The 26,761-nt window shown below is 43.5% G+C and overlaps 1 protein-coding gene across 3 annotated transcripts in view; it reads right to left on the bottom strand.

Moving 5' to 3' along the window:
• ARHGEF3 (Rho guanine nucleotide exchange factor 3) overlaps nt 1-26,761 on the bottom strand; it is a 304,371-nt gene that overhangs the window by 65,684 nt on the left and 211,926 nt on the right. Inside the window, exon 1 of one of the 3 annotated variants that reach the window (XM_038566118.1) lies at nt 4,992-5,254. The exons of the other annotated variants lie outside the window; for them this stretch is intronic. Coding sequence (XP_038422046.1) covers nt 4,992-5,087 — 96 coding nt within the window. The 5' untranslated portion in view covers nt 5,088-5,254. Of the gene's footprint in view, nt 1-4,991; nt 5,255-26,761 lie in introns of those variants that run through there. 3 annotated transcript variants of the gene reach the window in all.

The following is a 26,761-nucleotide window of genomic DNA, read 5'->3' as shown; positions in this document are numbered from 1 at the left end:
TTCTATAAAAAGGAACATGTACACCAACCTCATAGGATTGTTGTGGAGATAAAAATTTGAGAAGCCATAGAAAGGCCCCTAATGCCCTGCTATGCATAAAAGAACACTCATAAAATTAGGATAGTGATCATTAATTAAAATTATTTGGGGAATCTTTTCAAGATGCACAAGTCTTGATGATGATGGTGCTATTTATTGAACACTTACTATGTGCCAAGCACTGGGACTAAGCATGAATCACCTCGTTGACCCTCACTATGATCCTAGGAGGTAGAACTCTCATCATCCCATTTTACCACTGAGGAAAACAAGGCTTAGAGAGGCAAAGTAGTTTGTCCAAGGTGACACCACTGAGCAGGTGGTGGAGATGGCATTAGGACTCAGTTCAGAGTTGATACCCTGAACATCCTTAAATGTACATGTGTAAAGTCAACATGTTTTACTTTAATAGGCCTATGTTCCTAGTTCAAGTACATTGTAATCTGGAGGCCCCTCAAGACCCCATTTGAACAGGTCTCAGAATTATGGGCTGGATGACCATAACTGGATCCTATCAGTAAGTGATGGCCTTTACCTGAGTAACTCTATGTTGCTTCCCTTCCAGCAAGACCCAAAGTCACATGATTCATGGAATCTACTTATTTGGTCACTTGAAGAAATATCAGGATTCTAACTGCAATAACTCCTCAGAGCTATTTCCATGCAGTTGGTAGTATATACTTTAGGTCAACACTATATGATATAGATTCCAAGAAATGTATAAATTACTGGAAACCATTTGACTTCTTTAGCTCTCCAGCTGGCATGCAAGGAGTACAACTCCAGGTGCATACAATTTTCAAGTCCACATGTGGACTTACTGGGGCATAAATTATGGCAGGGGCACAGGGTTCATCTTACCCTTTAGAGCTGAAGCTTTAAAAGTACTCCCCCAGTTACATAAAGTACTCATGATTATATATTTAAAAGAAAACATTTTAAAGCATTTTACATGTCTGTTAAGTTTTCATTCCACTCTCTTTTTCTTCATAGAGGTAAATACCCTTATGTGCCACAAAGTATGCCGGTATAAAATGTTGGACTAAATCCATCAGGAAACCTGGCACCGGATCTTGGTTCAGCTGCTGATTTTCTTCATGGCTTTCTGCAAGTCACCTCCCCTCAGTGTCTTTATTCATAAAGTAAGGAGAAAAATATGTGCTTTATGTTAACCCTATAAAACATAGCTAGGGTCTTAAGTGAGACACTAGATCTGGAACTTAGGGATAGAGCTCTGTCATTTCTAGGGACATGTCATTCCAAGAGCCACACAAGGTTACTGGTAGAGTCAAAATCAGATCATATACTTTTGAGAGACAAAGGCAATGATTACAAATACTGCAAACTAAATCTGGTCTAATCCTGACCAACATCTTAGATAATGAATCTTAAAACCCAAAGTGAGCTGTCTATCAAATTGTCAGATATATTCTTTTTTTTTGTCAGATATATTCTTAAAAAGAAAATAATGGAAACATCTCTTTATATTTTCATTAAAAATGAAATGGACCTCAAACTCTTAAAACCTTCTCACCAGGCTCCAGCATTCTTAGCCAACATAGGCATTCATTTGAGCTGTCTTTCTTTCTTTTTTAAAAAATAAGATTATTTATTGGGCAAGGCGAGGGCTAGAGAGAGAAAAATAATCCCAAGTGGACTCCATGCTGAGCATGGAGCTAGATGAGGGGCTCGATCTCACAACCCTCAGATCATGATCTGAGCTGAAATCAAGAGTCAGATGCGCAACTGACTGAGCCACCCAGTCGCCCCTGAGCTGCTTTTTTTAAAAGCAAAAAAATAGTGGAAATAGTGACTTTTGTCACTATGTGGAAATAGTGACTTTTAACTTATAATCATTGTAATTCATTAAAAACTAACAGCTTTCTTTCTAGTGACTTGATCAGGTGTTCAGAGCAATTAACATGCCTGGAAGGACCAGTACCTCCTGGCATGGGAATAAGTACCCAATAAATAAGAAGACAGATAAACTGAGCAAAGCTACATAAGTGATCAGAAGAAGCAAGCTTAACCATGCTCATGTGATACCATGTTTCTCTGTAAAAGTCAAGAGCAATGGACTAAAATGGACTCAGCTCCTTGAATTTCACAGTTAATGATTAGAGTTGGAAGGATCTAGCTGGTTTGTGATAGTAAACACTTGCAACCCAACTCATACATCCATGCCATAAGGAAATATCAGATTAGAAAGCAGTATTATATTAATATCATAATCCATGTAGAATACTTCCGGTGTTTAAAAGAAACATTTTAAAGAAAATAAATTTTAAAAATATAACACTTTTTTTCACTGGAAACTATCACTGAAATTAAGAAAATCACAAAACACTTAAATCTCAAGGAGAACTTTAGTTATAATTTGCATTTAAGAGAATGTTTATTGTTGCATATTTTAAACTCAAGTGTATGGTATCAAATGCACATTGCCACACACCAGCCCCTTCCCCACAAGTCTTTCCTTAAGTGGCTTTCCCCAGCATGCCGGCTGCAACCACAAGAACCATGCTAGAAGGCACTTGACTGTACATTGCTCCTCCCCATAGCAAATTCCGAAGGAACAGCCATTATTATGTCTAAAGGGCACAGGTGCTTTATAGAAACTGCGTTTGAAGGTCAAAAAGTACTTTGGATAAGCCAGTCTTTCTCTGTAGAACTACCTTGTTTTGGAAAAAAAATGATCAGTCTTAAAAAATTACTTTCATAGGAATTAATAGTCAATGCCTTATTTATAATCATGTTTTTCAAAAGGCCTACCAGGATATGTTGTTCTTTAAACATTTATAAATACTGATGACACCTGCTGGTAGAAAATATATTTTAGTTAATTGTTTATGGAGAAGTAAGGCCTACAAGGGTTGACTGTCTTTTGCACAGATAATGAAACCAGAAAACTACCCCCTAAATTCACTTCAGTTTCTTTTCCCAACTTTGCCTATTGTCATTATCAGGAAATGAAGCTAGGAGATGCACTGGACTGGACATCTCTGCCTCAAGATGTATAGAGCATACATGATACTTCTCTGATTTAAACTGCACACACATACACAAAACACTCAATGGGGATATTTACCATTTCCAAAACTGTTCCTCTCTCATCCTTACTCCCATACCAAGACATCCTTATAAAAGGAAAATAAGTCTCACTTTATAATTTTGATTTTGATCTGCCTGCCATGAAGAAAATTAATATTTGACATTTGGTGGTACATTTCTTTCATTACACTTGTGATATACAGATATATTTCTAAGTATAAGAATAAGAAAAGATCAAGCAGATGAGTTTTACCTAAGCTTTTAGCCAAACTACAGAAAACATAGGACTAAGGGATAGCAAGAAAGGACTAGTTAGAGTCCAGAGCTATTCTCACTATTCTTTCCTTTGATCCATTTCAAGTTAGTAATTCAACTTTGTTATGCTTTGCTTCTTTCCAAAAGGAGTTTCAGAGGATACTAGCTTCTTTGGTCCCACATGCATTAAATTATGAAGCTCCTACTGAAAAATCATTATATCCATTCCAAGCCTGAACAACCTATGCTGGTGCTATCTTGTCAAAACTTAAATAAGAGTCCAAACACCAAACACCATTAAATAAGAGTCCAAACACACTTCCACAGCTGCTGAGAACAAAAACTCTTTGTGAAATTATACAACTGAGCTGGAGTGTGGGGTGGGGGTGGGGGTGAGAAGTTAGTTGTGCTCAGCTTACAGAAAGCTGATTACAACTGAAGACTGTTTGGAGTCTTGTCAGCTTGGAGCAGCTCTTGTTAAAAGCAATGAATCTTTGATGCTGTCCTCCCGAACATACGTAATTCAGTGAGCCAAGTGCACACAGCTAAGTAGACCCAAGGGTGGTGGGTGGGTGGAACCCTCAAGACTGCTGCATCAAGGTCGGATGTACATCTGCCTCCAGACTTTCCCCAGTCATGGTTGGACAGAGTGACAATTTCTCAGATACACCCATGAGCAGCAGGGATGATTTGGGTCCTTGGGTTTCACTATAGCTCGGCCACAGCAAAGCTGTGGTCTAGTGGAAGCAACTATAGTCCCTAAGGCCCTCAAAGACCGAGAAGGATGCTTTCTCACCCAGCTGAACCCAACCTTTAAGGCCAGTGAGCTCTTTGCTGGAGATGTAACACACAGAAGTAAAAGGCAAGACCAAACACAAGCCAGGAGGAGGAGGACTCCCTCACATTGCCCTCAAGGCACCAGAAAGCTCCCAGAAAGAGAAATGCTTCCAGTATTCCAAGACAGCTTCCCACTGCCCCCAAGGAGTTTAATTCATTTTCAGGATCCATGTGCAAGACACTCAGATTACTCATTTAGTCTCTAGACCCCCAGCTGAATGACTCCACTGGCCACAGATGACAAGCAGAGGTGTCAGGTCCTGTCCTGGCTGCCAAACAGCTACAAAGTCAAGCCTGACAGGTGGGATGGCCCCAAAGGCCTCCTCTTGCTCCCCAACCCAGGCAAGAGGAAACCCAAGCTTAAAAGGTAGCTCTTCAGTAGCTCTTCGCCGACTTCAGGGCCTAAGGATACAGTAAAAGAAGGTCTCGACAGAAGATTGACAGTCTGAGGAGAGCCCTGCAGGATGCAAGAGAGTCCAGGCCAAGTGGAAGAGGAGACTCATGATGATCCACAGAGGAGGGGCAGAAGAAAGGAGATAGAGAGAAAGTGAGGCAAGGAGGGAGAAGAGTGTGTGTGAGAGAGAGAAATGGGGAGAGGGGGAGAGAGGATAAGAGGGAAGGGGAGAGGTAGAGGGAAAGAAGGGGAGGAGGAGGGAGAGCGAGCAAGGAGGAGGTGAACACACTGAACGAGAGATGCAAGCACGGAGAGACCGACAGAGCGAGGGAGCCGAGAGAGAGATGGAGCGAGACGTAGGGTCAGACAGACGGACGGACGAACGGACCCTGAGAGGTCCCAGTGGAGGTCCTACCTCCAGGTCCTTCGCCGGACTGCTGGACGGGGGTACATCCAGGCTGCAGTTCGCCCTCTTGACCGTGAGGTAGAAGGGGTAATCCTTGGCCACCATGGTGGCTGCCGGGCCTGCTCTTTGGGATGTCACAGCTGACCCGAGGCGACCACAAAACTCCCAGGCGAAAGGGGGCCCCAGCTCCACGGTGCCGGGCGGCAGCGTCTGCTCGGAGACTGACAGCCGGCTTCTCGCCCGGCGGGACCGACTCGGCTCTGCGGCTGAAAGGGGGTGGAGCCTCGGCCGGGCCCGCCCACCTGGGGCGGGGCCAGGGGGAGCCGGGGGGGTGGGGGCGGAGCGCCGGCTCGGAGAGTGACAGCCGGCTTCTCGCCTGGCGGGACCGACTCGGCTCTCCGGCTGAAAAGGGGGTGGAGCCTCGGCCGGGCTCGCCCACCTGGGGCGGGACAGGTGGGGACGGAGCGCCGGCTCGAAGAGTGACAGCCGGCTTCTCGCCTGGCGGTACCGACTCGGCTCTCCGGCTGAAAGGGGGTGGAGCCTCAACCGGGCACGCCCACCTGGGGGCGGGGCCAGGGAGCCGGGGGGCGGAGCGCCGGCTCGGAGAGTGACAGCCGACTTCTTCCCTGGCAGGACCGACTCGGCTCTCCGGCTGAAACGGGGGGTGGAGCCTCGGCCGGGCCCGCCCACCTGGGGGCGGGGCCAGGGAGCCGAGGGTGGGTGGGCGGAGCGCCGGCTCGGAGACTGACAGCCGACTTCTTCCCTGGCAGGACCGACTCGGCTCTCCGGCTGAAAGGGGGTGGAGCCTCGGCTGGGCCCGCCCACCTGGGCGGGGCGGGGGCGGAGCGCCGGCTCGGCCGCCTCGACGCGGCCCCGGAGCGCCCAGGTACAGCCTCGCGGAAACCCCCTTAGCTCCCCAGGCGCGAGCCCGCGGTGGGATCCTTCTTCCCGCCGGCGGGAGGCGGGAGGCGGGAGGCGGGAGGCCGCCCACCCAGTGACTGCCTGGCTGGCACTCGGGGGCTGGAAGAGGCGGCGGGTAGAACCGAGGCTGGGGCGAAGCTGGGCGGCGGGTAGAGGAGGCCCGGTGGAGAAGCGAGCCTTTTAAAAGCCCACATTAAGGGGCGCCTGGGTGGCTCAGTGGGTTAAGTCTGCCTTCAGCCCAGGTCATGACCTCAGGGTCTTGGGATGGAGCTCCACGTGGGAGCTCAGCGGGAAGCCTGCTCCTCCCTCCCCTCCCTGCTCTTGCTCTCTCTGTCGCGATATCGGGTTCTCTCTCAAATAAATAAAATCTTTAAAAAAAAAAAAAGCCCACATTAAGAAGAGGCGGTATCCTGTCTTGCCTTATTTCCAGCCAACCTTCCTTCACACATTTGTTTTTTAAAGGAACGTCACTGGAGTACGATCTATAAAGAGTAAGCTGTGCCCATTTAAAGTATACAGCTAGTGGAGTGTTGACAAATGTAAACACTTACATAACCACTTTCATAATCAGGAAATATATTTCCACCACTTCCTGACACTTCCTTTGAGCTCCTTCCTCTGCACCCATTTATATATATGAGGAGGCTGCTTAGAGGTAGTCAGCCACTCAGAAGGGCAATCTGACAGGGTCTGTCAAGATGAAGCTGTGAGGGGGCCAGCCGGCTGTACCAAGCCTTACTGGAGAAATACATTATAAATGTCCAATAGGGAATTCTAAGATCATTTGCTGCATCCCTGTCTGGGACAGTAAAAAACAAACCAACCCCAAACTGGAAACAACTGTAATGTCTATCAACTGGGAGTGCTTAACTAAATTCTTCTTATAGAACTCTGCTCAAAAAGAAGGAATCTCTAGGCCTGTGGCATGGAAAGATCTCCAATGTATTAAGTTCAGTTAAAGAATAATTGCAGAGTAAGCACAGTATCATACCATTTGTGTTGAAAACACATCTGCATATACCATGTATTTTCTATAGCAACATGTAGGTAAATGGTTTCACTGGAAACCATCCAGAAGGATATACAGCAAATTTACGAGTCTCCTTGGGGCTAGTCTCCTTGGGGGAGGCAATCAGTGCAAGGGTGTACACCGGGGATTAAAGGATTAAACGTAGCAAAGGAGACTTTAACTTTATAGCTATTGTTCTTAAAATTTTTACAAAACATATTTGTATGTTACTGGGTAACTTAGAAGTTATTTTTTTTAAATATTAAAATGATCACTGTCTCAAAAGTTATTTTTGTGAACAGCACTGTTGAACTCCCCTGCCCTCCCCCCATCAGTCATGACCACAGCAGGTGGTGGTATGGGGAGATGATGTCTTTTGTTTTGACTTCTTAGGTCTACAGGAGGTTATGGTAATGGAAATATCTAGACCCTGTTTCAGCATTCTCTGCTTCCAGCTAAGGCCAGAGTCCACAGTTTCTACTTTCCAGGCAGGAAACCTCATGATACATAGCTTATTCATCCCAGGTACCAAACCCACACTCTGGCACTAAATTCACCTATTTTCCTATCCAGCTAGTGTGGACAAACTGCCTTCAGAAAAGGTAGAGTCTATTGGCCAGTTTTGCTAGCCTTGTTTTTACCACACATGTAAAGGAGACTCTTGAATTAGTGAGATCCAGTTGAGACTGAAGAAAGCACCTGAGGTTTTTTCCCCCTCAAATATATATCCTGGGGCACATCTGGATGGCTCAGATGGTTAAGCATCTTTTTTTTAAGATATATTTTTAAATTTATTTATTCATGAGAGAGAGAGAGAGAGAGAGAGAGAGAGACAGGCAGAGGAAGAAGCAGGCTCCATGCAGGGAGCCTGATGTAGGACTCGACCCTGGGTCTCCAGGATCAGGGCCTGAGCCGAAGGTGGTGCTAAACCACTGAGCCACCCGGCCTGCCCAAGCATCTGACTCTTGATTTCAGCTCAGGTCATGATCTCAGGGTCCTGGGATTAAGCCCTGCATGGGACTCTATACTCCGTGGGGAGTCTGCTTGAGGATTCTCTCTCTCCTTTCCCTTTGCCCCTGCCCCCCCCCAAATAAATAAATAAATCTTAAATATGTCGATGCCGATGAAGGTGGCGGACATCTTCAGCCCCTGGGGTGGGATGTCACAGACAGCTGTTTTCACGTTGTTGGGGATCCACTCGACGAAGTAGCTGCTGTTCTTGTTTTGGATGTTTAGCATCTGCTCGTCCACCCCCTTCATGGACATGCAGCCCCTGAATACTGCGGCCACGGTCAGGTAGCAGCCGTGGCAGGGGTCACAGGCAGCCATCATGTTCTTAACATCAGACATCTTTTGGGTGAGTTCAGGCACCGTCAGGGCCCGGGACCACTGGCTGCCTTGGCTGCTCAGTGGGGCGAAGCTGGGGAAGGGGACGATACTGACAGCCAGCTTGGCGCAGGTCAGCAATGAACTGGCCAGGAAAGCGCAGGCAGGTGGTGACCCTGCTCATGGTGGCTGATACCAGGTGGCTGAGGTCCCCATAGGTAGGTGTGGTCAGTTTTAGGGTTCTGAAGTAGATATCACAGAGAGCCTCATTATCAATGCAATAGGTTTCGTCTGTGTTTTCTACCAGCTGGTGGACCGAGAGGGCGGCGGTTATAGGGCTCCACCACCTTGTCCGACGCCATGGATGAGGGCACCACACTGAATGTGTTCATAATCCTGTCTGGGTACTCCTCCCGGATCTTGCTGATGAGGAGCGTCCCCATCCCAGACCCAGTACCCCCCCACCCAGGGAGTGGGTCAGCTGGAAGCCCTGCAGGCAGTCCATCCACTAAAGCAGTGGGAAGAAGGTGATTAAAGAGGAGATATGGGGTGAGAGAGATGCCCTTGGACCACTGATTTTTCCTATTTGTATTCCCAACCACAGCTTCATCTTTTTTTTTTTTTTTTTTTTTTAGCTTCATCTTTTTAACCCAAGCTGTGCTGAATGGGAGCTTACACAGATGCTCCTGTAAGCTTGACCAAGTTTGGTGGGGGATGTGAAGGGAACCTTATCTCCAAGGGCACCCAACTAAAGCAGCCCCTGATTAATTCTGCAGCCATGGGAGGACCAGGAGAGGCACTGACACACCTCACTCAGGGTTCCCCTGGCTGCTGAGGATATGAGCTGAAGCACCTAGAGCTGCTCCTTATTCCATTTCTCCTGCTCTTCTGGCACCCATGAGCCCACCGTCTCAACTAGATGACTGGCTAGCAGCAGCCCCTTTGGGGACAGGCTTTGATCCCTGGTGGAGTTCACTGGGCCTTATCCTTCCGTTGGGAAGTTTACTTCCAGCACTGGGTGAAGAAGAGTGATTCTAGCAAACTATGACTGGTCTTCTCACTGTGGGAACCTCAGGGCCAGGCAGAAAGTCTGACATATCATAAGCCCAGTGTGGTAATAAATAAACCCTTTGGAAAGGAGGACTTCAACCTCACATTTAGGTACAACTACTGTAGAGCAAAGAATAGTCACATTGGTTGATGAGAAAGCTGCTATACCTACTTTCTCTCATAACATTTTTTTTGCCCCTCCTCAAAAGACTTGGAACAATAAAAATCATTATTTTTATTTTCATTATTCATGGCCATTTAACATTGCAGCAAACTTCTGTTTTGTGCTCTACATGCTAGGCAGAGACAAGACAGAGAGAGATTGTTAGTGACGTGTAACCATTTAAACAGTGCTTTAAAAAAAAAAAAAAAGCCTAAGCCCCAAGATGAGTGTGAAAGAAAAGATGAGAATCTGGAATTCCCTTGGGTACTCTGATGCTTCTAAAGCTTCTCATAGTATGAATGTCTCACCACTATAAATAGGGTTCCGGTGTTTAAAGACATATACTTTTGGTACAATAAGGCCTGTAAACTGAAGCTGGCAATTTGGGGTATACACATGCCATGTATGTGGTCCCTGAGACATTTAAAGGATTTTAAGAGTATTTTAACCCCATGCAATGTCCACCTTGTGCCCTGACTCCCTCCAGAACCTCCGCTCTGCGTGATGTGCTGCTCCAACATTAGCAGACTCAGGGTTTGGGTGTTCTGTCTGGATTCCAACCAGAGATGTCTGCGACCAAAGGATTGGTCAGGAAGCAGGCTGCTCTACAGGAGGGTTCCCAAGCCCACTCCTGAGGCTGGTGTCGCAATTGCGGGAAGCCAGTCCAACTCTGCAATGCTGCCCAGCTGAGTGGGTCCCAGGAGCCCGGCGTTTCCCATCCTGCCTGTGTGTGTGTGTTTATGAGCTTAGGAACAACACTGCCCTAACAGTCAGTTTCACTCAAAGCAATGGCACAAAGTGCCTTTCAGAACTTGCCTTCAGCACACTCCGTTATAATCCCATAAAACGCTTCATAGCCGGGCAGTGTTCCTTGCTAGCCAGAAGCCTGGAGACTGGAATAAAGAAGCCTGTTCTGCATTTCCAGGAATGGTGCCAAGAGCAGGGCCTGCATTCTTGCCTGGGCGGAGCAGGGCTCATTTGTGCTGCTGGCGGAGTAGTGGGCCTCCACTCATAAGCCCACCACTGGTTATAAGCTCCTTTCAGGAGAGCAGACAGCCAGACTTGGCTGGGAGACCATCAATCAACTCCTCAAATCCCACTGCTATGGCAGTGAGTAGAACAGGCCCAGCATGAGGCTAAAACTTCCGAAGTTAAAGTAGTTGTGGCCATCTTCTCAGCCAACAGGATGATGCCTTGTTCTATTACCATTATATTTAACATCAGAGTTAGTGTCTTTTTTTTTCTTAAAGGCTCATTCATTTGTTCATCTATCCATCCATCCAATATGAAAGTGTTTATTACAGAGAGGTGCTCAATTAGCTACATTTCTCCCCTTTCCTCTCTACCTATTCCTGAACCTCTATGCTGGGAAGGTGTGTAATACACATCTGCTCAAGGAATATGGTTGACTTTAAAACAAGCTTTCACCTGTAGCCTCGGCAGTGAGGTGTGCATTTGCAGAAGGAGCTCAGGGACAATAGCCAATCCCCTGAAGCCCAGCCTTCGAAACACACATGTGCACCCCCATCTGCTCTCTTGGCATCTGGAGCTATCCTTCTACCTGCTAATCTCACACAGTCGTGTAGGTACATGTTGGACACACATGTGTACCAACACCTCTCCCCTCCCCTTCCATTTGGGCAAAATTCCCAGTTAATGACTGAGCTCCCTCTCCTCTCTGTCACTTCAGTCTTGATAGGAGAGGGAAGTCAAAAACCTGAAAAAGTTCTGGCAGTGAATTCTGAGAGATCAGGACTGTGGTTTCCTGCCAGACGGGTAAAATGGCACAAATGAAACACTGATAATATCTAAAATCATACCAGCATTATGACTCTCCCCTTGCCTCGGGTTATGTCCACTGGCTCCAGGCTAGATTTATGAAAATGTATCCCTGGATATTCTAAAGCTGGAAAACTTCATTCTTGCATTCACTTAAAGATCTCATTTTTTGAAACAAGTTTGAAAAACCAGTTAAGTGAGAGAATCTTTTTCTCCCAGGATTGAGCTAATCATATGGATTAGTAGCTATAATGCAAAAGTAATCAAGACTTTATGTTTAAAAAAATGAATATTTGTTTTGCCCTGATGTACCACAGACAGGTATACTCCCTAGTCTCTAGTTCATTACAGCAGTGATTCTCAACTGGGGGCAATTTTGTCCCCCCCCAAACCCCCCTCCCCCAGTGACATTTGGGAATTTCTGGATACATTTTTGATTGTTGCTGGGGGAGGATCCTAGTGGCAACTAATGGATAGAGGCCCAGGACAGCCCCCCCCACACACACACAAAGAATTAACAGGTTCAAAATGCCAATAACGCTGCTGTTGAGAAACCCTACATTAAATAGAATAGAACTGAAATATAGCATCAGAGTCAGGATAATTTCTTGGTTTTGACCTCAAGGATATTCTTGCTTCAGACCTTGACCATTGATTGATGTCAAATGTCAGTCTGGGCATAGTGGGGCAAAGAAAAAAAATGCTTCAGTGCCAAGTAGCTTCAGAATTATTGACATGCCTAGAATCTTTCCCTGTTGCCCAAACCTGATCCTTAACAGAATAATAGATTTCACAAAACACAAAAGGACAAGAGAACAAAAAGTACAGGAATAAAGGGTGGGGGACAGGAAACTTAAACTCTTCAGATATGAAAATGCACTTCAAAAGACCAGTGAAAATGAAAGTTTCAATGAAAGGTAATAATACTTTAAGAAGAAATTGGGAAGGAGGAAGAAATGCCTCAACGCTTGGCTTTCCCAGGAAAACCTTTATCAACAGAGTTAATTGTTTGAGGGTTGGAGGGCAGAAATTCAAACTCAGTGATGAAATAAAAACCCCAGAGGATTCGATTTACTGTCTTTTTGATGTATAATATTTCTGGCCACACAGTGGGTATGCTTGGAAACCTGTCTTCACTCAAGGTTTTGCAATAAGAATCCTGACTTTCTCCAATTTGAGCTGATTACTATCAGCAGGCTTGTTTTGCTTACAGAATATAAGCCAACCTTTAGAACACTTTCCATATACTACTACAAGGTTTTTGAACTTTATGGATAGTCTTCATCTGTTTGAGAGTATTTCATATCTCTTGACCAAGAATTCAGTAAATTTGTTACACTCCAAAAATATTTAATACCCTCAGACTATAGCTAATGTTATGTTACTGTTACGTAGATTTTCTATACTGACTATTGCATGGAGGGATTGAAATCTAAAATATGTAAATTCTAGCTTTGGATAGAAGCCTTTTCTCTTTCATCAACTACTAACTCAGCAATCAAAGTACCATATTTCATCAAGCCTAAGATGCCAAAGACTGTAATATGTGCTATTATTTTATGTATTACTAAGAAAGGAAAAAAATTTGCCAGTTAAATTATAGCATGTGATCAATTATAAGATACAACCCAATTCTAGAAAAATTAAAATGTGGAGGAAATGAGCGTTTCAATGATAGCAGTATTCATATCATCTGGCTGGGATTTGAAAACCTACATATTATAGTAACACGACTTCTGGGAATTTAGGGACAAGTCCAGAGACTACCTGTAATAAAATCAACTGAGAAGCTTATCAAATCCATACCCCTGGACCCCATTTTGTGTCTGCTGAATTGGAATCTTTGGCAGTGGACTCTAGGAATTTGAATTTTTGATAAACACCTTCAAAGAACATTTGTTTCAGTAGCATGGTGTTGTGAGAATTATCAGCCAGCCCAAAAATGAACCTGCCTGCCTCTCCCATTATAGGAATACTCTGAACCACAGATTCTCAGGCCAAAGGTGCCCAGAGGTAAATAACCCAATGGTTATAGCACCAAATCCAGGGTGAGCATGGAGAGCTGCTTATTTGCTTATCCAGTACTGAGGAACTATTATATGCTTGATAGCCAGCTCTGTACATATGGGTGCATCAGGGATACAATGAAAAATGTGCAAGTCCACAATCCAAGTAAACTACCAACTAAACCACCCACCAGAAGACATGTTCTGGCTCTTAGAACTTGATTTACAATCTGGTATCCAGAGTTTCAATTAAAAACACGCTTATCTGCATAGTCAGGGACATGACTGCATTTAAGTTTTTTTTTTTTTTTTTTTTTTTAATTAGCTGTAATAGTAGAGAATGGGAGGAGGGCAGTTGGCTTGAGATGTTTACTTGAAAAGGATCTGGGGCTGGGGGTTGGGGGATGAAGAGAGGGGAATGGTGTGTGCAGAGGTCCTTAATTAGAGTATGAGTTCAATGAGCAGAAGCAGACTTGGGGACTCCTGGCAAGTATGTGTCTCACTCACGTGGTGGGAGCAGAAGTAGGCTGGTGTGTGCTAGAGAGCAGCCCATTAGCTAAAAGTGTTCCTTGTGTTGTGGGTGTCTGACAATACTACAGAGGGGACAGAGGGTGTAAGTTCACTGGGTGCTTTGGTTAAGTGGGAAGTGAGTTCTGCTATGTTTGAATTTTTTCATCTTGCATCCAAAACCAAGCTCAGCAACTCAGGTCTCACATGCTTATTAGTATTCTGACTGAACCAAAAGCCTTGGCAACAGAAGGCTGAACAAAAGGACAGGCTTCTAGTTCACCAACTTTTATTGCTGCGTGATCGTTTAGTTCTTTGGCATGACAAGAACAATCACCAAATGGCTCCCTGGATAATTCCTCTCATCCAAGGCTGTCCTTGATCCCCAGGCAAGGGGAAACCTTGCTTTGTACCACCCCCAGAACTGAAGACTTCTCTTTCCCCAACACCCACCCAGCTTATAATGACTGATTCCAGGTGCCACCACCACCTGACAGGGAGTTATAAAGGTACAGGGACCATATTTATCTTGCTCACCACAGTGGCTCCAGCTCCTTCTATCATGCAGACACATGGTAGAAGGATAAATATCTGTTAAAATGAACACTGAATCAAAGTGGGGTTAATCAAAGAACATGTCATGAAAGAGGTGAATTCAGAAAAGAATTCTTGGAATAAGGAACTCACCTATTTAAAGTTTCTGTGATGGGACCAAGAAATCATATGCAGAATTCTACAGTGGGCTGTTAGAAATTTTTTTGAGAAGTAGATAGGGTAAACATGTTTCTTGAAGAATCCAAAATGCACCAAAACCACTTTGAGAGACAGTTCCTGCAGTGTAAGGCTATGAGGCTCTCTTGGATATTACTGACAGCTTTCAGTTCCCTCCAGCTTTTTACACAGACCTGGCAATTTACACTAATTCTGGAACCAGGTGGGCTTGCCAGGGACACTGAAACCAGTGGTGAAAGATATCAAACAGTCTGTTTTCAGAGATGCCATGTAACATCTCTTCTGTCCTTCTCTTTCACTCCAGAGGCACTTTCTTCCTTTTCCTTCTCTGGGTTTTTTTTTTTTTTTAAGATTTTATTTATTTATTCTTGAGAGACACACAGAGGGAGGCAGAGACAAAGGCAGAGGGAGAAGCAGGCGCCCTGTGGGGAGCCTGATGCAAGATTTGATGCCAGGACCCCAGGATTATGACTTGAGCCAAAGGCAAAGGCTCAATGACTGAATCACCCAGGTGGCTCTCTCTCTAGGTTTTTGATTTTAGGTTTAAACTCCCTATATATACTTTTTCTTTTCAACTTGCCATGCTCATAACCTAGTGTTATTTATATTGAAACTTTGTTCTCTTCAGTTGGGCTCTCATGAGGGGCTGACTTTTAAGGGGAGGGGAGGTGTTAGCCTGGTGTTTCTGCAAGATTAAACATGGGACTAATCTAAAGTTCTCAGGCTGATGTGAAATTACGGACTCATGGACTTTTTAAAATCCAAGGAAGCCGATGGGAGAAGGAAGTTTCTCTGCTGGCTGCTCCATCAAGAGGGGGTGTCGCTCTCTCCGTCTGGGCATCCTCACCTGGAGTCTTACAAGAGATGCTTTTAGAGCTCATTCTAGTTTAGACACAGTACACGGGAAACAAAATTCATCTGTCAGGAAGTGGGAGGAAAGAAGGGAGGAAGGTAAGAGAGAATTAAAATTGTAAAGCCAACATCACGTGGCTTCCTCCTTGAACTTTAATAACCCAACACTGTCTGCAGGCTCAGAGAAACCAAATGCAATGGGTAGGTAGAGGGATTACTCTGGTGCCAGGAAAATGCAATAAGACATAACTTTTACAAGGTAAGCAATGAATAAACGCCCTGCAGGAACAAAACAGCTTTTAACATCTCTGAAGTTGGCAGCCGGGTGCCTGAAACATTGGTCCAGTGCATCCAAAATGTACAACAGATAGGACCACCTTCTTTAAGATCAGGTCGTATTTCAGGGGAAACAATGACTGGATAGGCTGGGTTTCTATGATGGAGGGAAGGAGGGGAATTTGATAGTACTTTCTTTGCCACAGCAAGACCCATTTCAATGCATGTGAGAGATTTTCCACATGTTGGGTATATTTTCTACAATTTTTTAAAGGGAAAACTTTCTGCAGAGTACCTTGGCTTCTGAAAGAGGTATCTTTCTCTCTGGGTCAGGGAGGGATCTTATTCTGTCCCATGCTGTTATCGAGAAGATCTGAAAACTACAAATCTTCTTTTAGATTCCGCTGTTCTAAAATGCGGTTTTGGGGTGTCTTGTTACACTTTACCCCCAGAAGTGTTAAAGGAAGTGCCTGTCACCAACATTCAAAAATAAAAATGAAAATGATGCTTGGCCAGGCTCAAAAACCAAAGAGATCAGCATTTTGCTTCAGTTTCCTGTTCATAAAACTTTATAAAAACAACCCACCCATTAAAGAAAAAAGCCCACAACAATAGCTCATTATTCTTTTCCGAAACGCTTGCTTCATGCCACTCTGAAATTAGGTGCCATCACATTTCCTGAGTTATGGGCTCCAAACACCACATCCCTTTCCTCCCTTCCTTGCCCCCACCCCACCTGGCATCACTCCTAAATTTAGACACTTCAGTTTCTGAACTCAGCAGAGAGAGGCCAGTGCACTCCCTCCTACCTGTCCAGAAGAGGCCAAGCATTTGGACCAGCTGGAAGCAGGAGTAATGGAGCCTTCCAAATTAATTTCCATTCCCTAAGGAAACTTTTTTTTTTTCAAGATTTTATTTATTTATTCATGAGAGACAGAGAGAGAGGCAGAGACATAGGCAGAGGGGGAAGCAGGCTCCCTTCAGGGAGCCTGATCCAAAGGGATCCAAAGGGATCATGCCGTGAATCAAACATGCCGTGAATCAAAGTCAGATGCTCAACCACTGAACCACCCAGCACCGCCCCCCAAAGAAACTTTTAATATGAAAGGTGCAAAGTTACAAAGTGAAGGAAAAAAAGATACCTATAGACTGTTCCAGTAAACTGAAAAATAATTACACATGCATTACCTTGTGTTGTTAATTTTCGAAGAACACAAGATTTCCCTTCTACCCTGGCTCTACAGTACAACTTTATGGAATATTAAACACTTCATCCTTCAGTTTCTGGTAGAACATGGGAAAATACAAGTTTTAGAAAAAGAAGCCTAGATGCAAGTACCAAGTTTTCCACTTGCTAACTATACGACTTTGGACAATTTATTTAACCATACCAAACCTCTGTGTAATCATCTGTAAAATGGGGCTATGAGAATTTCAAAACTTCAACGAGATAAAATATATGAATAGTTTGATGAGATAATACATACGTCAGCATTCTAGGCATAAGGTAAGCACATAATCCATATTGTTATTAACCTTTTGTACTCTCTTTTTCCCTCAGTGAATTAGAAGAGAAAGGATGGGGGGGTGGGCACCTGGGTGGCTCAGTCAGATGAGCATCTGCCTTCAGCTTAGGTCATGGTCTCAGGGTTCTGGGATCAAGCCCTGCATCAGGCTCCCTGCTCAGTAGGAAGTTTGCTTCTCCCCCTCCCTCTACCCATCCCCTTGCTTATGCTCTCTTTCAAATAAATAAAATCTTTTTTTAAAAAGGAAAAGATGGGATTTAGGGATCTTTCCTACCCTTATTGCTTCCAGAGGGGTTAATAATTCTTTAAATCCATGATTTCAAATATCGATTTAACCATTGCGCATATATAAAAGCAGTGGCACAGGGAAAAGTGAACTGATCTAAATCTGAAAATGTAGGGTCCAATCCTTGTGCTACCTCTAAATCTGTTGTGTGACCTCGGACAAGTCAACTAAACTCACTACAGCCCAGTTCTTGAACTATAAAATAAGGTGATTTAAACACAGATGCTTACCTTCTGTCATTCTATAAAACAGCAAAGACTGAAGTGTCCATGAAGTACTGCCTTAGTTTTATGTTTATTTCAGGAAAAAAAATAAAACTGGTATCATCACCAACTGACGAAAGCATCCTTATCTAAAATCATCATGTTTGCTGTAGGCAGCCCACATTTTGGGTTAGTCAGTATGGTAATGTTTTATAAGGGCTCATCAGAAAATTCAGCTTAATGTTTTCATTTGCCAGGGAATGCAATGAGTATAAAGATTCCTTTAATATCAAATGGTCAAGAAAGCAAGATCTAAACAGAGGTAGGGCGAACTATAAGCAAAAACAAAAACAAAAACAAAAACAAAACATTGAGAAGGAAATGCAGCTACATTATAAATGGGATGGAATAGGCCTGAAATATATCACTGTTACTTAAAAATAGGTACTGGGCCACATGGTGCCTATGTTATCTGTATGACAACATTTGGTTCCTACTGTGTCCTCTTCCTACAGGCCTGTTATGACTAGGAGAGCTGTCTGTTCCTTCAGTGACCAAGTCTTGCTGCCTCATGGATTTTCCCCAGTCATAACTTCCTTTCTGCCCTTTGGGTAGGCTGCTTATGTCCGAGTGGAAGGACTGCCACCAGTTCTGTTCTGGATGCAACACACAGATGGCTGTTGGCATGTGGTGCCAAGCAGCATCAGGGGCTTCAGGGATGAGGGCTCTGTGTGCCCAAGGCCAAGCTTCTGATGCAAAATATTGACACTGATGTCATACATTTATAAAAATCAAAACTAAAGTGAAAGATACACTGCTGCAGCTTCTAAACAGTGCCCTATAAATAAATGGAACTAGATTTACTGAACAAATTCTGAGCTTCATTATTCTTTGACATCTGTGTCTCCCACTTGACTGTAAGCTCCATAAGGGCAAAAATCATGACTTTTTTGTCCAGGGTTCTAGCCCCAGTGCTGAAAGATGCCTGGTAAGTGCCAGGAACTCAACAAATAATGACCTTAGCTAATGCTCACTGAGAGTTTGCTCTCTGCCAGGCACTGTGCTTTGTTGTTGTTGTTTTTTTTTTTCCAGGCACTGTGCTTTGACTTTACATGATGTATCTCAAGTGATCCTCACAACAATCCAATCAGGTGGGTCCTTCTATAAAGGGAGAAACTGAGGTACAGGGAATTCAACTTGCCCAAAGTCACAGAGCTGGTAGAGCTAGGGGGCACCTGGGTGGCTCTGTGGTTGAGTGTCTGCCTTTGGCTCAGGTCACAATCTCAGGGTCCTGGGATGGAGTTCCACATCAAGCTCCCCATGGGGAGCCTGCACCTCCCTCTGCCTCTGTCTCTGCCTTTCTCTCTGTGTCTCTCATGAATAAATAGATTAAAATCTAAAAAACAAAACAAAACAAAACAAAACCACCCAAAAACAAAAGGCAGTGCAGGGGGTTCAAATGCAAGTATTTTGCTTCCAGAACCTTTAGTTCCAATCGTGAAATGGAACATTAATTATTTTTAGGCCATCCGTAACTTAGCAGGTGTCCTGATACCAGAGACTATGATGCTAAGGGTCAAGGATTCAAGCCTTTATGATATGATTGAAAGAACATCAAACAAGAGTCCTGACAGTTCAGATCTGAACCCTGGACTCCTACACCAACTTCGGTCAGGTCCTATGACTTCTTTGGTCACCAGTCTCTCCTGCTGGTCAAAAAAGGGTTGGATGGCCACTCAGGTTCCTGACAGTTGTAAATCCCAAGTGTTAGAGTCACCCCAGACATAATCTCACATCCAGACAACTGCAGGTCACACAAGTATATTCCTCCATCTTCTAGTCTTCAACAATCTTCAATAATCAGACAAGTTACTCACTCTCTGAGCCTCAGTGCTCTCATCTGCAATTAGGATATAATAGCACCAACTTCAAAGGGTGGAGGTGAAGATTAGAGAGAAGCCAGGTAAGAGGCTAACACATAGTAGTAATTTTATAAACAGTAGCTAAGTTTATTATGGTCCCAAGAGAGCTGGGAAGTAAGTCTGGAGGAGAAAAGAATCTCCTTAAAGCCCAGGAACCAACCAACTGATTGAAAAGACAGCTCTAAAACAAAGTTGTTTAAATAATTTCTAAAAGTAGAGTACATGTTTGCTACATACCCAGATCAAAAATCCCTTACTGGATTCTCTTTCCAAAAAATGGAATAACACAGATAGATGTGAATTAACTTCAGGTGGAACAAAAAGGAACCACTGTGATCTGGGGAGTTCGCATGTTAGTGCTGAAACACTAGGAAATTTGCTTTATGCCAATCCTGCGACAAGCATGTGACATGTAATATCTTACTTAGTCCTCACAACCTGCTGAAAAGGGTACTTTCTCTGTTTTATGATGGGGGTACAGAGGGTCAGAAAGGCTAAGTAACTTGCTCAAGGTCACACAACTACTAAATATTACCTCCAGAGCTTATTCTGCTCAAGACACTAATGGTCTTTTTTTTTTTTTTTAAGATTTTATTTATTTATTTGAGATAGAGTGTGAGAGAGAGCATGAGCAGGGCAAGGGGCAGAGGGAGAGGGAACAGACTCCCCTCTGACCAGGCAGCCCAACTCAGGGATTGTTCTCAGGACCCTGGGATCATGATCTGAGCTGAAGGCAGATGCTTATCCAACCGAGTCACCCAGGTGCTCTGACACTAATGGTCTTAACCACGCAGCTGCACCCTTCCCCAAAGATGAAATGTCATTGGCCTTGGTATGTCCCAAAGAGCAGCAATTCTTGTCCACAACATGGGTGGGTGGCTTTAGAGGTAGCACATTTGTGTGGGCTCAAGCAGCCTGGGGTTTCAGTCCCTATTTACCCACAGACTCCCAGCAGAGCTATTATTTAATTTTCCTGGATCTTGTTCCCATCAAACTGAATGTACTAGATTGGGGTTTTCCAATCCAAGACTTGTGGAACATTAGCCACTTCAGTTTTATATGTGGAAGGTTAGGGACAAAAGAGCTAAGATGTGAGTGGTCCTCTGTCTGATTTCCTGGTTGGGGGAAGAAGTGGAACACATTGTTAGCAAACCCAGAACTGAGTGACTCCTCAATTCCTTTTAATCTTGAAGATAATGAAATTCTACTGAATGTTACGTGATAAGGAAAGAGAAAGGGGAAGAGAGGGACTTACAGGAATCATGGGGGGGTGGGATGGCAGGGGTTCATTTGAAACTGTGTTTGTGTAGCAGCCACAATGGACATATTTAGCTTGTAAACTTACTCAGGGTGCTTTGGGGTGGGGGCTGGTGGAGGTAATGGGGAGGGAAGCTATATCCGTCCTCTTGAAATGACCACTGTAGCACACATCTAGCACTCAGTAGATGCTGGTAGAATTGAATTCACAGGAAAACAGACTTGGACCAAATTGGTAGAGGTTGAGCTGCTGCAGACAAATGAATATGTCAAAAAATGCTAACAATTTCTTTCCGTTGTTCCCAGCCACCCACTCTATCATAGGCCATTTTCCATCTCAAGATGAATTCTTGTCCATGTGAACAAGCACACCTCTTCCTCCGAGATACCACAGGTAAGCCTTCCCTCTGCCTTTATCCTACGTGTTTGGAACCTGAACAAAGGTGAGCTGTCTGGGAGCTAAAGAATTCTTGTTTTCATTTGTACTCTTTCTTGCCTGGGGCAGTGACAAATATTGTTTCATAAGTTTCCAGTTTGGCTTTAGAGCTCAAAGGATAAAGCGCCTCAACAAGAAAGACAAGAGAGGAAAGAAGGTAAGAGAATTTAAAAATTTAAGATATACACACATATAAAATACATATATATTATATAATAAATCATATATATAATTCAACTAGTTGGATATATAAAAATTTATAAATTTTATTCAAGTGGCAGAGTCTTTTTTTCCCAGGAAAGGTGACAGTCAAACCTGTTGGAGTCTCCCACTGGAGATACCAGAAGGACCAATAACCTCGAGGAGTTCCTTTTGTAGTTTTAATCTAAAAACAAGATTTCAGAGTAAGGTCTTCTGATTCCCAGCTGATGTTCCTTCCATGAAGTCAGGTTGCCTCATAAGCCATGTTCCTGTGCCACAAAAAAGGCTGGCACATACTAGCTGCTCTATAAATATTTGTTGAATAAAGAACAAAGGACAGAAAAAGTCTCAGAAGACAAGTAGGGAAGGCTGTCAACATGTGTGGATGGATTGGCCAACATTGGGAAAGTCTTGTGAGGCCTTTTTTTTTTTTTTCTTGTTTTTGTTTTTGTTTTGTTTTGTTTTGTTTTCTTGTGCATCTTTGAACTTGAGTCCAGAATAGCCCCTCTCTTATCTTTCTCTGTCTTTCAAACATCACCAGTTGTGAAAATCCTGGACCAATGTTTTCTTCTCAGAAGCCTTCCCAGGTCAACCCAGTCCATAGGAGAGGGTTCCTTTCTTGGATTTCTAACAACTGTTACTACTACCACTCAGTAACCATGTTCTGTCAGGTGGCAACTTCTGAAATTACTTAACAGATCACAGCCATGTACTGTTTCTGATTATCTTCCCACCTAGAGTGGAGGGTAGGGCCCATTCACACTTACCTCTGTATCTGTTTTTAGGACACTGGCACAAAGAAACAATGACTTCCAGAGCAATGACTGATTACACTGGAGTATTCTAAAGCTAATATAATCATCTATTCCTTTAATAAACTTCTTCCAACTAGTTGAATGGTCAACAGAATTCTTTGTGCAGTTCTCCCACTGCCAGGGGAGGCCAGTAAAAATTGCATAAGACTCTACTCAGGGAAAGACTGTAAGAGGGCATTGTCTCCTCAAAATACCACGTTAAAATTAAGGATGGTGCTTATCAAATCTCCAGATTCACCTACCAGTTTACTTAAAACAGGAGAGAAAGAAAAGTTAAGCTGCACCATGACAAAGCAATCACTGAAACAAGGATAGAAAACATTCCACAAGATCAATGACCTGGTTTCTCCAACAAATCAATAGCATGGGGGAAAAACACAGAGAGGGGGAAGTTTTACAGAGTAAGAGTCATAAAAAACAAGTGAACCATGTTGGGATCCTGATTCAAATGGGATCTCTTTGATCAAGAGTCTCAAATTTCATGCTCTATCCACTGAACCAGCCAGGCTCCTCCCCCCTCCCTTTTTTTTTTTTTCCAAATAGGATCTCTTTGTTTGTTTGTTTGTTTGTTTTTTAGGGGGGGGGGCTGTGTGCATCCAGGGGAGGGGGGATGGGCAGAAGAAGAGAAAATCTTAAGCAGACCCACCCCCAGCTTGGAGCCTTATGCAGGGCTCCATCTCACCATTCTGAGATCATGACCTGAGCCGAAATCAAGAGTTGGAGCCACTCAGGCACCCTGAATAGAAGCTCTCTGAGACAAATTAACAAGAATCCCCTTCATATCACCTAAGATGCAGTCCAAAGGCAAATCTGAATTGGGGAAATCTGACTTTGGACCAAATATTAGATGATATGAAGGAATTCTTGTTAGCCTTAAGTGTGGTAAGGCATGGGAGTTACATAAAAAAATAAAACGTCCTTATCAGGTAGAGATGTACATGGCAATTCTGACGACTGAAATGATAGGGTTCTGAAAACACAGTGTGGGGAAGACTGGGAAGAGGTTTACCATGGTGGATGCTGGGTGTGTAGAGGTGCTAATTATACTATTCTCTCTTCTTTATTCATGTGGGCAGATCACAAGGCATCATGTCTAACATACTAAATTGTCCAACTTAGCAAATGATCGTTTCCAGTGCTGGTGAGGGTATAGTGAAATGGTACACTCAGAATTGTTGATGACAGTGAAAACTATGATATGGAGAGATACATATATGCCGACGGCAATAGAAACATGCAAAAATGTCTCAGCCCAGTTTTGCTATGTCTGTGAACTTACCAAATGAAAATAATCCAAAAGAAAATATTTTCCATGCATTGTCATTTAATAGTGATGAAGTAGAAATAATAAGACTAGCTATTGAATATGGAAAATGCACTATGTGCCAGGAACTATACTAAATGCTTATATATATCAAACAACCCTTTGAGGAAAGTATTCTTATTCTCTTGGCAGGTCCCTAGGTTGGCACAGCTAACAAGTGGTGGAGTAGGAAATCGGGTCAGGTCCGTTTCCAGGCCCACATTTTCCAGTCTTGCACTAAGTTGCCCTGAAACCCAAATGCTGGATAACAGGGGATATTTAATTAAATTACAGGACATCCACTGTAAACATTAATAAGTATACTAATGAAGTCAAGCAACATGAAAAAACTGCTAAGTTAAAAAAAGCCATTTGAAAGCCATGCGTCGGAGCACCTATGCAGTATGTACACATGTGGAAAGGCTGGCAGGGAAAACACACACAATGAAAACCACGGTTGTATCAATTATGGGCCATGCAGTTATTTCTTTTTATAATGAAAAAATTGCGGGGGAGATCACTGAACTGAGTGCATCACAATTGCAGACAGAACCAGAGCATTTCGTAGTGGTGTTGCCATTAACATTGTAAGCCATCAGTTTCTTCAAATCAGTTTTTTTCTTCTTCTTTGGAAGCCTACCAAAACTAAAGGAAAAAATATTGCTCTCCTTCCTCAAATATCTTTCCAATGACCTCTGCTAGGAATTCACCTACTTTGATCAGGAAGCAAGAATTATCCTGTAGTTTCCCCTTGCAGCAGATGCTGCTGAGTAAAATGTTACAGTATAAGATGAATGTCTTAAACATACCACAAGAGAAAAATAAAAGAAAAAAAGGAAGAAGACAGCTTAAATGAATCTGTAAAGGATTGTTTTATGATCGAGGTTCCCTCTGAGTCTTGTGAAAGCCTCTCACAAGTCGTTTGTTATTAGCATGACTGAGAAAAGCACCAGAAAGCAGGAGACGTGGTTCTCCTTATCACAGCCCAGTCCAGGCCCGTCCTAAGTGCATCTAAAGGAACGCTAATCGCCTCAAAATCCCATGCCACAGCTCAGCATCCTGGACTCACTCTCCTCCTCCCCCTCACCTTCCCTGGACAGACATATCTGACCAGCACCCAGGGACAAGTTCACTGTGAGAGTATGTATATGGAAAAGTTCTGGAACCTATAAAATGCTCTACAGATGGGAGATTATTCTGATTAAAAACCTGATACGTGTGCCCTTGTGTGTTTCTTCTGCCATAAATGAATTCCAGAGATGTTCCTTGGGGAGGAGAAAGAACAACTAACTAGTTCCCAGGTTATTTTAACTGCCAGAACTAGGGTTGCCATAAATAATCAACTTTTTATGACAAAGCTTCTGCAACTACCAGAGGGATCACTATAACCTGAAAAAGGCACTAATCTATGAGGCAAGCCACGTGACCATGTGTGCTTCTCCGTGGTATTCGTCAGTACCTGTCACCAAGATAACAGCTTGATCTTGAATGGAGGAGGTGAGCATATTTTAGAGAAAGGCCTGCAAGAGGTTCCCCTTTAAAGAGCTAAACAGAGAGAAAAGATTTCAGGGAAAGAATGAAAACAGAAGGAGCCAGACAGCCAGCTGGAAGAGAAGACTGAGCTAAAGCCACCGACCCCTTCAGGGAGTTAGTCCAACTTTTGTGGGAGATTATGGAAAAGCTACTGTTTCAAAGTCTCTGGACATCAGAGGAAAAAACACAAAGGAGAGTTTGCTGAACAGAGAGCTTTAAACAATTCAAGTTCAAACAAACAGAATTCCAGGAATTAGGAAGAGAGGAAATTGCAAGGTGCTTTGCAAACCATTGCAAAGAAAAGGATGTTTAACTATTAAATGTCAGTGATAAAAATGGAGACCTTATGGTGCTGGAGTTTATCTTCTGAGGGGGAAGGGTGAGGACAAAAAATAATAAGTTAATTGTAATTGTAATAATCAATGTTTAGTTGACTGGCACCTGGCCTTTTCTGAGCACTTCTTAGGGTCAGCACTGTGCTGAGCACCTTGTATACTTCATCTTCTTTAATCCCACGACAGCCCTGTGAGCTCAGACCTACTGATGACCCCTTCATAGATGAAGAACCTGAGGTTCAGACAAGCCCCACAACTTCTTTGAGGTCACAATGGCAGGACTGTGATTCAAACCTAGATTTGCTTAAAAGCTCAGCCTTGGAACCCTTTACACACAGGTATATAATTACCAGATCTCACAGATCGGACTATTTTTAAAGATCACTGACAATTATAAAATTCAGAGCTGATGGCTAACTTGGCCAACATCCTGGCTACTTGCCTTCCTTCCTAAAGATAAAATGAAAAGAATCGAATGCTATTTGGTCTGTTTCTGGAAAAGGTGGCAGGAAAGCGATTGGAGAAATCTGTTCTTATTAAGAACTAATGCTATACCAGGATTCTTAGAGTAGAACACTTTCATGGCATCACTGTTTAAATGTTCTTCTAACAACCCAAGGGTTCATCTGCAAAAGGGAATTTAGGAAACCGAGTGAGGTGACAAGGTCAGGATTACACAGCCAGCTAATTACTAATGCACTGTTAGGAACCCATATTCTGGAGTCTAGCTACCTGAGTCTGAATTCTGATTCTACTATTTATTTATTGCTCTGGGACACATGGTAAGGAGATCCTTCTGAGCCTTGGTTTCCTCACCTTTAAAATGGGGATAAAGACAGTCCATAGGGCTATTACAAAAACCAAATGAGATAACCCACGGAGGTGTAAGGTAACAGACAGCAAAGTAGCCAGATGGCTTCATTTACAAAGATCCTTGCATTTCATGCCATGTTTCTTCATAATCTATAGAATATTCAGGTGTGGAATGAGTAACTGTCATGTGCAAAAGCACAAAATTAAAATCTTATCCCACCAAGACTTTGTTCTTTCCCCAGACCATAGTCAGTGGTAGAGAAAGGGAAACAATCTTTCCACATGTTCTCTTTTGCTAGATTTTGGTATTTATTTATTTATTTATTTATTTATTTATTTATTTATTTATTTATTTTTTATTTATTTATGACAGATAGAGAGAGAGAGAGGCAGAGACACAGGAAGAGGGAGAAGCAGGCTCCATGCACTGGGAGCCCGATGTGGGATTCGATCCCGGGTCTCCAGGATCACGCCCTGGGCCAAAGGCAGGCGCCAAACCGCTGCGCCACCCAGGGATCCCCTAGATTT

This window comes from Canis lupus, chromosome 20, assembly GCF_011100685.1.
Source record: "Canis lupus familiaris isolate Mischka breed German Shepherd chromosome 20, alternate assembly UU_Cfam_GSD_1.0, whole genome shotgun sequence".
NCBI lineage: Eukaryota > Metazoa > Chordata > Mammalia > Carnivora > Canidae > Canis > Canis lupus.
The sequence above is the reverse complement of the archived record's forward strand: the minus strand, read 5'-3'. Positions and strand labels throughout refer to the sequence as shown.